This window comes from Panthera pardus, unplaced genomic scaffold (assembly GCF_024362965.1).
Source record: "Panthera pardus isolate Hobbes unplaced genomic scaffold, ASM2436296v1 HiC_scaffold_2, whole genome shotgun sequence".
Taxonomy (NCBI): Eukaryota; Metazoa; Chordata; class Mammalia; order Carnivora; family Felidae; genus Panthera; species Panthera pardus.
This window is the reverse complement of record NW_026526765.1, coordinates 67,307,340-67,319,465: the sequence shown is the minus strand read 5'-3', so window position 1 is coordinate 67,319,465 and position 12,126 is coordinate 67,307,340. Positions and strand designations below refer to the sequence as shown.

General features: G+C 38.4%; 1 protein-coding gene across 6 annotated transcripts in view; it reads right to left on the bottom strand.

The window, feature by feature from the left end:
• The window catches only part of EPB41L4A (erythrocyte membrane protein band 4.1 like 4A), a 252,054-nt gene that overhangs the window by 109,705 nt on the left and 130,223 nt on the right, over positions 1 to 12,126 (bottom strand). For all 6 annotated transcript variants that reach the window (XM_019450505.2, XM_019450508.2, XM_019450506.2 and 3 more), the window contains one exon: positions 5,114 to 5,165. In XM_019450505.2, the coding sequence (XP_019306050.2) occupies positions 5,114 to 5,165 (52 nt within the window). The remainder of the gene's footprint in view (positions 1 to 5,113; positions 5,166 to 12,126) is intronic.

Genomic DNA, 12,126 nt, shown 5'->3' with positions numbered 1-12,126 from the left:
AAGATCAAATATATCAGAATGTTACCAGTTCTTATCTATGGTTAGGGAGGTTATGCACAGTTTTTATTTATTCATAATTTTCCCATTTTTACATTTTCTACAACATACATGTATTTTTCTTCATAATGAAGAAAAGTTAATGATAAAACAAATGGTTTTTAAACCACCCACCTATTACTATTGCAAAAAGTACAAAAATATGCATCTGTAAAAAGCTGATACAAATAAACGGATATAGTATCCAAACTTAAATGCTTAGCAGCAGGTGGACTGTTTATGTCAACCACAGGAAGTATATATGGCACCTTGCAACTGTTTAAATGGGCAGAGGGAGAACTCCATGTGCTGACTGGGAAAGATTTCTAATCTATTTCTGATGGCAGAAATATCCCTTTTGTGAAGAAGAAATTATCTATGAAAATATGTATTCCACCCTAGAAGAATACACAAGAAAAGACACTGGCAAACTTTGAGAAGCAGAACTGGAAACTTTTTTTCCACAGCTTTCATGAGGTATAACTGACAAATTAAATTGCAACACATTTAAAATGTGCAATGTGATGATTTGCTATATGTAAACATTATGAAAGGATTCGCCTATAACACATTTGTCCTTCACATATTTACATATTTACTTTTTTTTATTTGTGTGTGAGAACATTTAAATTCCACTCTTAGAAAAACTAATAATTTTCTTTCCATATGTATCTCTAACCTTTAAAAAAAAAAAAAAAGATCATCAGTGAGGCTATGTGGTAGGATTATAAGCAATATTTGTCTCATTCCTAAACTTTTCTGAATCTAAGAATGTGGGTTTTTTAATTTTATTTATTTATTAAAAAAAATTTTTTTTTGAGAGAGAGAGAGAGAGAGAGAGAGAGAGAGCAAGCAGGGGAGGGGCAGAGTGAGGGGGAGAGACAGAATCTCAAGCAGGCTCCGCACTTAGCACGGAGCCTGATGCAGGGCTCAATCTCATGACCCTGGGATCAAGACCTGAGCTGAAATCAAGAGTCAGACACCCAACCCACCCAGGCACCCCTGAGAATGTGTTCTTATATATTTAAGAAGACATTTCTCATCTCAGTCATTTACTACACACAGAAGAACAATGTGCAGAAATAGCAAAAAACAAAAAACAAAAAACAATGTGCACAAATATATATATGTGGAATAAAGCTGGAATTGTACTTACATGGGGAAACATAAAATATAATTCAGCATTCATATTGTGCAAGAGAACACAAGACCCCTGGGTGCCAAAAACATCATATTATGCTCTCACTAGACATATTTCTGTTTCAGAGGGTCTGAATCTAACCTGTGCTGTTTCCAAAACTTCTGTGCAGTGTAGTAACTAGATCTTATATTAAATCTGTTTTAAAATGTATTTCTTACCTGGTATATTAATCAGTGGTCATAATTTCTAATTTTTTTCTTCAACAAAAGCTCTCCCACACAAAAAAGGATGTCAAGTATACATGTCAGTAAAAATATTTCCACTTACATATTGTGACCCCAAGTCTCTGACAGTGTGTAACTGACACAAAGTAACCCCAGTCTATTTTCATTTTTACTGAGTAAAAAAAAAAAGGGACGAATTTAGAGGCTGGGGAAAGGAAGTTAAGCTGAACAGATCATAAAGTCATAATGCATTTTTAATATACAAATTTTGTTATTATTTATTGTTATCATGACACACATGTGCTGTGTCTGTGGAAGCCCTGTTCCTGGCATACAGAAGTTAACCGACAGTAGGGCCTTGCTCCCCTCCCCTCATCTATGCCTTTCTGGACAAGGTGTTCCTTAAGCTAGAGCTTTTTTAAAAACTGAATTTAAAAATTTTTTGTTATAATTTTTTAGCATTAGAGTTGATTCCATATGTTTAATTTCTATGATCACTTAATCACTATGTTTATATTTCTGACAAATACACCTTTACCCCTGAACATCGATGTCAGGGAGGCACAGATTATTAAATATTTAGAAGAACCAGGAAGTCCACCGTCTGCTGATCCATCTCTGTCAGTCAGCTCTGTGTTGCTGAGCAGATGGGTCCGCCTGTGCCTGCAGGCCACGGGGGGCTGGGATCTAGGGGCCGGGAGGAGCACAGATGCTGTGGAGACAGTGCACAAAGGGAAGAAGGCCCTGTCCAGATTCCAGAGTTGCTTTTATTCTCTGCAACGTGACAGATTACACCCTACTGACCAAGCCTCGCCGCTTCAAACGTGCTTAATGATGAGCAGTTAAGCAGAAGTTCAAAAAATACACAATTAAAAACATTCAGTTTTGGCAAATTTTCTTTAAGGACTTTTGGCTCAAATCAGCTATTTCCCACTTGCATATAAAATGGTTTGTGTTCTAAATATAAGGCATCACTACTATTTGACTGCATTTGATAATGTATAAAAATATTTCGTAAGCATGTGATTTTGCAAAACCACCTGGTAACATAGGGAAGACAGGTAAATATCCAAAGTGGTAAACAACATGGCCAAGATCACAAGGTTGAGAACCAAGTTTGCTAATACCTAGAGTTCAGTGCTTTATGGCCACTATTCCTTATAGCCTCTCAGGGAAAAGAATTATAATACCTTCAGAGTAAGCAAATACTTTCACACACATCACTGTTTTATAGATCAATCTAAGGCTATGGAAATGGACACTCTGGAGCAAGGATACATCTGATCAGATATTTTTTGGCTTCCTGTTCTAAGACTGACTATAAATACTAGGCACTGATGAAGAAAACTCCTAAGTTAATATTATCTTGAATCTCTTTCAACAGAATCTACCTTTAAGAAATATTCATGTAAAGTAAGTTAATATTGTTTAGTTTAGCAAAAAATACACGAGCCAGAAAATGGAAATCCTCTACTATACCTTTGGTGACTAATTTCAAGGCCTTTAATAATAGTAAGTCTTCAATGAGAAGGAGAAAAATCAAGAAATATCAAGAAAAATCAAAACTCACCCATGAGAATCCTGGTAATTAGCAAATACTCCATCATTATTACAGACATTTTTTCTGACTGATCTACTTGAGGCATGACAGCCATTTTCCTTCATTAATTATCAAATTATTTCATGAGATGAAATATAAAGATTATGTATTCTTTAGTTATATCATCTTCCTTTACTATCAGTGTTTTATTCTTACTATGCATCAAATTTTTGATAGGAAGATATTTATTTCGGATTAAAAAGCAATTATACAGATTATAGATATTTTAAAAGAATATTTCATACCATGTGAAGAAATAAATACTTCAAATGTACTTAGGAACACTAATAGTGTACCCTAAATAATTTACACTTTTCTTCACCACTTGGATAGAAATCTCAACTTATTAATAAAAACCCTGTGAGTTTGTTTTAAAATAATCATTCCTGACATTTTTCTAATTTTTAAACTGGTATTTATTTTAAGTATTTGGTTCAAAAAGATAGATTTACTATATTTATTACTATACCTGAATTTTGGAGGGAAGTACAGATTTCTACATCCTGAAGGATGGCACTTTTTAAATTGGCACTCCCACCATTTATATGCAGATACCTCATGGAAGTTGCCTGCATTCATAGCTCACTCCTTGCATCTTCATCCCTCCCCTCTTGGCCTTTAGTAGGCAGCTCATTCAGGAAGAGGACTAGAAATACAGAAGCACTGGAAATCAGAAGACTTCTGCTACCAACTAGCTTCTCACCCATGGCAAGTCATGAACCCCTTATGAATTACAACTCCTGCGTAGGCTGAGTAGGCAGAACTTGGTGATACCTAAGGTATATATTTTGAGGGTTCTTTCTCACCCCCACAGGCTGGCCCCAAGCCCCCGTTTCTGAAACCATTGCCCAATCTCATCCAGAATGCCCCCTAGCAGCTATGTTTGTATTGACCTTGAAGAAGCCCAGACATGGCCGAATAGACTGAGGTGAGTTCCTGACTCAAACTGGGCTAGTCAGATGTACCCTCCCATAGAACTGGGACCTGCATTCAGAGACAGCCAGTCAAGTCTGCCTGTGGCTACAGCTGCAACCTGGAAACTGTGGAGGCTTCCCCCATAGACATGGATAAACAGAGAGAAACAAAAATGATGCTGATGTTCAGAGAAACAGTACTTGCTGAGTTCCTGATAGTTTTGCAATTCCTAGTTTCCAGTTCCTTTCTGAGGCACAGCTTTGTTCCTGCCCTTCAGGTCCGTGAAGCGACCAATTTTATCACCATGAATAAGCCATTATATAAACACATGAAGTACAGATTCAGAATGGGGGGTCATACAGGCCCAACGAATCTACTACATCTTATTAGAAATAATTTTCACATTAAAGCAAAATAGTTTAATGAGTACAAAGTTTCAGTTTGGGATGATGGAAAATTTTTGGAGAAAGTAGTAATGGTTGCACAATGAATGTATTTAATGCCACTCAAAAGTGGTTAACATGGTACATGTTATGTTATATATTTTATCATATTTTTAAAAGGATAATTAAAATATAACTACCCTTTCACATACTTAAGGATCGCATGTACGTGCACGCGGGCATATACTTTTATAAATAAAAATCTGTGTTATGGAGTATAACCTTAATTATACTCTCAGTTACCTAATAAGATTCATATTGCTAAAACTAAAAGGTAGCTCCTATAAACAGATGGATCCTTTCTGCAGTCATAGAAATCTTTCAGGACATAAGGGCAGTCCTTAATTACTGCCTCAGCAAATAAGAGTGTGTATGACAAAACCACTCCTTAACCCAAGAAACTCAAGCTCTTGAGAAGGTCAGATGTCCACCTTTTCTTCCACATCAATGCCTCTCTGCGTTTTAACGTGAAATTTTAAAGACAAGAAAATTTTAAAAATCACTGACAAGTCAAGCACAGGCATACCCAAGCCAAATTCAATATTTAGATCCACTCAGTTTCTTTATAACCAAAAATTTAATCGGGGTTTGGAGTCAGAGTCTGGCAATGCACACAACACCCATTTCCATATTCTGGTACTCGAGTACTAGTACTCATTCCTGTAGCACTAAAGCATATCTCTGCATCCAACTAATCACAGACATTATATCATTTTCAAGGCACCCCTTAAAAAAATTAACATTAAATACCTACTGTTGATTAGTTCTTTGTGTTCAGCAAGGGTTTTTGCAGGATCCAGCCAATACTGTGAGGGGGAAAAAAAGGGTGATTATAGACATTAGTTGTTTTTCATTGGCCTTCACTTTAAGAATATTTGTCAAGTGTTATTTGAAATGAAATTTAAATGCTTAATAAATATTTAACTTATTACATATATACAGAAATATACTTAAGAGCTTTCTGTGGCTAGAACACTAAAAGAAAAATGATGTTGATGTTCAGAGAGGAGCAGAGAAGAGAAACAGTAGTTGTAGGTTCTTGGTTAAGTTCTCGTGCTGATTATAAGGTCAGTAATTTCAAGATGCTGATGAGCAGGAAAACAATGGCTGCAGAGAATGCTCCCCAAGTCTCTTCCCAAAGTCCCATCACAACCGCCCTACAGCCATTTCTCCTTCAAATGCCCTCACCCTCTTCACTTGCGGTCCCATCCCTTACAGGTAGTACTGCTAGATATTAGGAAGAAAGCAAACAAATTAAATCAAATCCTTATCAAGTATCCAGGAAAGGCAACTCAGCACAGTGGCTGAGGGTCCGAGTCCCAGAGCAGACCCAGCTGGATTTGGTCCTGGCTCTTCCTTCATCATCACCATGGAACCTGGAACAAGTTACTTGACTTCTCCAAACATTCTTCATAGGCTTGCTGTGAGGATTAAATACATGAATTCCTAAAGTTTTTAGAATAGTCCCTGGTTCATACTAAATATGCAGCACATACTAGTGATGATTATTATTAAGGTCTGAGGGTCAAATTCTTATTAAATGTCTTTAGCCAGTCTAAGGTACTTGTTTATGAATTCAAGTTAATCTTTGAGGAACAGAAATTTAGATAGTAATAGGAGAATTTTTGGCCCTGGTGAGAGGCCTTCCTTAAATCTTACTTTTGTGAAATAAAATCACTTAAAAAAAAAGAAAAAAAAGGAACAATCCTCTATCCCTGCCCCTCCATGTGGGGGAACAGCAAGGGAGAAGCAATAAAGCACAGGGGGGAGCATGGGGGTCTCCCATAGAAGTGCACAGCAGAAGGGCTTCCGGTGCCCTGTGGGTCAAGGGTTGGAGGTCCCAAGGGCCAAACTGACCAGTTTCCATTTTCACACATTCCTCAATGTAGAGGCAATTCTCACAACAGGGAGTAGGAGCTGGTTCACCTTGAGCCACTTTATTCCCAGCACTTTTGTGTTTACCATGGTGAAAACATTCACACTTTCCTGACACCTCTGGGTCAGGAATCACAGGTCACAGGAGGATCCAAGAGAATCTTCCTGCCGGGTTCCCCTTTCCCTGCCCCTTCACTGAGGGGAGAAGTACCTGATCTGTTGTACAATAATAGCAGTAAGTATACAGTGTAATTGTAATATCTTATACAACCCCTTCACCTCTTATTCCTAGAACAATTATTCACACTAAATGTATGTCATAGTCATATTATTATGATTTTATTACAGTACTGAACTCTATCCCCTGTATGTATCATCTTCACGATTTTCCACTCATACAGCAATTACTGTTTTTCAATGTTTTTAAAAGGTAAAGTAACCAATATATGTAAGTGTAGTCACTTGTAACACAATTCTCATTATTCTGATCCTTATCACTTCTCAATTTTTAAAGGTGTAGAATCACTCACTTTTAAAATAAAGGCATTTGGAACAGAGGCCAGGATCTGTTAACTGCTTTCAGAGCTCACAGTGACTACTAAGGAGATATGGTTTTGGTGTTATAATAATGGATCCTAGGGAAACGCTGATTTATCCAAATAGAGTGCAATCAATCCAAATGTTAAGCTGTGTGTTGAACACAGAGCAGACCCTTTCCCTCTAAGTATATAAACTTATGGATGCTTCCTATAACATGGAAACAGGTGGATGGAATGTTTCTTGCCATTCATGTTTAATAAAAAGTTTTGACTATTCCTGGATTTTTCCAAAGAGGATAAAACCAAGGAAAACACACACAAATAACCATAAACACTTGCATTAGGTTTCTATTGCTGTCATAACAACTTATCACAAACTTAGAGGCTTATGACAATGTCCATTTATCATCTCCAAGTTCTAGATTTCTTGGAGCAAAGTTTCTCTGCTCCAAAGCCAAAATCAAGGTGTCAGCCACCTGAAGTTGTTGAGGGTTACTGGCCATTAGAAGCTCTCTCCATTTCCCTAGATTTCAAGACACACATAGTATGAGGTCTTAGTTTCAGCCCTACATCACATCTACACATGAAGCCTTACCAAGTGCTTGGGACAGGAAAGGAGGGGATGGAATGGGCCACTGGTCTTACTGTTTTCTGTCTAATCTCAACTTGAAACTAAGAAGAAACTGAAGTTTGAGGACAGCTTCCTGTTCTCTCCTCCTAACATCATCATCCCAAGAAAACAAACTTTACAAAAAGATTCTTTAAACTTTTTGCTTTCCTTCCAGGATGCTTTTAAGTCACACACACAAAAAAAAAAAATCCCAAAAAACAGGAAGCTTTTAACTAAATCTAATAAAGACTCATTAACATGACAAAAATCTCATCAATGGTAATCTATATAATTTCAAAATAAATCTTCTTTGAGAGCAATCAGATTTTGTATGGTGAAAAAGTACAATGAAACTTCTGAGATGAGTTAGAAATTACAATTCTGCAGCAAAAAAAAAAAAAAAAGGGTATCAGGACAGTCAAATGCTGTTCAATCAGCTCAGTGCACATTAGATATGCTAGGCGTCAATCCAGCGCTTGCCGTGCACAAATCTTATTTGATTCAAATGGAAACCAGGGGTTACAGAGGTCAGACGATGATAAATGCACCAGAACATAAATAATAAACATGAGCCACCAGTTTCACAAGCTAACATCTTAAAATGTAAAACCCACTTACACTCAACCAAGAGAAAGAAATGACCTTGGAACCAAGGAGTCATACTATAATGGCCCTTGCCACGGCTCATTATCAAAAAGCCATCAAACATAGCACGTGTCTGATCACCACAAAAGACATCAGGCGGCTACCCCATAACCCAAAAGTAAAAAGGGCACAAGAATTTGCCAATGAACACGATACTCCAGTTTTGAGGCCTACATTCAGAACATATGTAGGCTCTAAAACTGGGATATTATTCATTCAACATTTATGGAATACCCACTGTATGTGCTCTATGTCATATCAGACCCTATCCTGGGGCATATGGGGTAACAAAGACTCAGCCCTGAGGCACTCACAACCTAGCAAGAGACAAAGACATAGAATTACAATACAATATGCTAAGTGAGATAATAATGTATACGAGATGAATACGTATGAGATGACAAAATTATATACTAAAAACACTAGTTCTGCAGGTTAAGTGTAGGAAGGCATCACTGAAGAGAAAAACTTTGAATAGCAGTTCATGAATAAAAAACTTTTCCAAAATACAGAAATGGAGAACAGAGCCTTAACTTTTTATAAAGATGATGTCTACCAACTCAGCAACTCATAAAGCAAATACATTTTTAAAATCTAAAAGCATTTTTAAAAATTTTTTTAACGTTTATTTATTTTTGAGAGACAGAGTTAGAGCACGAGTAGGGGAGGAGCAGAGAGAGAGGGAGACACAGAATCCAAAGCCGGCTCTAGGCTCTGAGCTGTCAGCACAGAGCCTGATGCGGGGCTCAAACTCACGGACTGTGAGATCGTGACCTGAGCTGAAGTTGGACGCTTAACCAACTGAGCCACCCAGCTGTCCCTAAAATCTTAAAGCATTTTTAAGTGACAACATAGAAGGTATTCCTCCAAGTCCTTTACAGCTAAGCATGGCATTGAAATCAGCGCTGCCCAATAGCTAACAAACACTCAGCTAAGAAACCAACGTTCACAGAGGACTTCCACTAAGAGAAAAGGTGCATCCAGTCTTTCCATCTGCTCTGGGTTGGGGGGAGGGAGGAGCAGAGAGCAGATCACTGTCCACTGTGGCGCTGGGCTGCAGAGAGTGGCTTTTCTGAATTGCGCTTTGGTGTAAAGCCTACTTGCCTACCTCAATGGTCAGAAGGAGAGACAGCCTCATCTCTCGTTCTCTCTCAACATTTAAGCAGTTCGTTCTCTAGAAAAATCTATCACTTTCTTCCCCTTCTTTCCCCTTACCCTGCTATTTCAAATTTATATCCTGTAATTTGTATATCCTCACAAGCTGGATTAGATCCTCCTTTGTAGAATGGTACCAGTTAACCAAAATGGAACCATCTCTCTTTCTAATTCCTACTGTCAGCTTCCTCACACAAGACAATACGAACAGACTACAGCCCCAAGACACAGTCACTAAGGAGTCAAGACAGTAGCCCTCTTTGGCTCTGGCCCTCTGCCAGGGTACAAGAGGTGAGCAGTTAGGTGTTCTTACCTCTTCAGTCCTATCAATCCTAATAACAGCATTTATGTGACCTGGGAAGAAATGACAGACAGGCCCAAGTTCCTTCTTACTCTCTGACAGTCTTGGCTAAATGCCCTGAGTGTCTTTCATTCACCTTGGCTGATAATGTCTCAATTTCATCAATTTCCTAGGTAACAGTCTTGGAATTAGATCTTAAAACTCTAACACTTTCCAGTAAATCAATATCCTAACCTTCAGAAGATATATATTAAATTCACAGTCCGACCTTTCATCTGACAACTGTTCTTTCAGAGAGTCCTAGAGTTCTAACGGTACAACAAGCCCTATAAATTTTTAGATAAAGAAAGGACAACATAAAATAATAAAAACTTGGCTGCATCTTATTTCACACTGGCTGTAATGCTGATTCTCTTTGGAGATTTTAAGAATGCTACAATGATATTTAATAATGTTTCCTGGAGATCAAAAAAGGTTTTAAAAGCACACACAGTTTTTGTCAGTTAAAAAAAAAAAGCAATCTCTTGATCTAAGGGAGTAGTATAAAAAGAATTGACCATCCATAGGGGACAACAGAGCCACAAAAAATGATACTACAGTTCATTCCTAGGGAGTTTGAGGAGTTGACATAATTTGCACATATGTTCTAAGAAATCCAGCACTGTTGTGATAGTTATTTGTGCTTTTCCCAGTGCCTCTGTAGACGGATCCCATGACCTCCAAGCAACATGAACAGAATGTGATTTTAATTTGCTCCTTGGTATGAATCTCAGAAGCTGTAGCTCCTCAGGTAAAACCACCATAATGGAGCTAAGTCACAGCAGCAACAGAAATAAGGGCCTGAAACTGAACAATCTACATGGGATTGGGAGGAGGGTGGGTCGTAATTAGACCTCATTTTTCAATGAAAGTGGATTCCAATGTCTCACTATTGGTTCATTTGGCTCCTCCTGAGGTGTCATTGGCCCCAGGGACTATTCCTCAGTTCCCATCCATGGACCCTGGCACCAATCTAAGAGTTCTAGAAATAATGGTTAAAAAAAAAAAAAAAAAAGGATAATAGTAACAGACAACAGTTATTAAATGTTTACCATGTGCCAGGCACTGTTGAAGACGTTGCATGTATTTATTCATTTAATCCTCTTATAACTGTATGAAGTAGGAACTACTATAATTGTCATTTTGCAAATTAGGAAACTGAAACACTGAATATTTAAACAACCTGCCCCAAATTATAGAACAGAAGACCCAAGAAACTGACCCCCCTTCCATGTTAACCTAAGGTCAAGCCACTCTCTGGGGCACTGTCTGGATAGGAACATATAACCTCAGTTTCAAGATTCTTACCCTCAACTGCCAATTCCTCCTTTCTCAGCTCACTCCCTCTAAAATTCTGATTCCATTAGGACACACAATTCAGTCATCCTACTGCCTGTTCACAGTCCCTTCTTCCCAGCCCACACCCATGTCCTCACTTGCATCACATGCCAGGCAAAGGTGTCACTTCCAGTCTTCCTCATTTCCCTGGCACAATCTTCCCTCCATAATATCCACTGAAAAAAGCCCTCTACCTCGCTATCTTCCCTATGCCAGCACCTAGGAGGCTGGCCATAAACAGAGATTCATATTGTACAGCCACAAATGTGCTCATTTTGTAATTATTTTTAAGTTTATTTTTATTTATTTTGAGAGAGAGAGAGAGAGAGAGAGAGAGAGAGAATGAATGAGCAGGGGAGGGGCAGAGAGAGAGAGGGAGACAGAATCCCAAGCAGGCTTACGCTATCAGGGCAGTGCCCAATGCAGGGCTCACGAACTGAACCAATCATGACCTGAACCAAAATCAGGAGTCAGATGTTTAACCAACTGAGCCACCCAGGCACTCCTAGATGGGCTCATTTTAAATTCATTATCAATAACCCAGGGGAACCGAGAACCCTACCACATTTTATTCTTTCACTTGCCTAGGTAACTCCACACTTTCTCCTCTCCTCTTCTCATACTCTGAGCTGATGACCTTGCTTATTTCACAGAGAAACTTGAAGCAGTTGGAAGACAATGTGCATGGCTTCTCATGACATCTACCAAACCTGCCTGCATCTGTGCTGATGTCTTCTATCACTATAGATGAGCTGTCCCTGCTCCACTGAACCTCATCCCTTCTCCACTATTCAGGAACATTTTTCTAGCAACTTTCTGCTTCCTTTCCAGGACTGAAGTTTCCCTTTCTATAAAATCATTCCTAGCACGATTCATACCTTTATTTCTCCCATAATTAAAAAATAAATAAATAAAAGGTCTTTTTGACCCCAATATCTGCCCGTTTCACTTCTGCATTTTAAATCTCTGGGGGAGAAATGGTTATTCTATACTATGTTTGCTCTCCTCCCTCTTGAACTCCCTTTAGAACACATTCCTCCACCTACTGCTAAATCTAGTGATGGACGCCTTCACCCTTGAAAGGCATTTGTCATGTGGTTTCTAGGACACCTGTCCATATGGCTTCTGCTCTCATCTTACAGGCCATATACACCTTCACAATTTCCCTTACTGGTTGCTCATTATCTCTTTAAGCAGGAGGAAAGCTAGACTGCCCCAGGCTCATACTTACAGCAAGGCTCCTGGCTTTAAATTCCATCTATGTA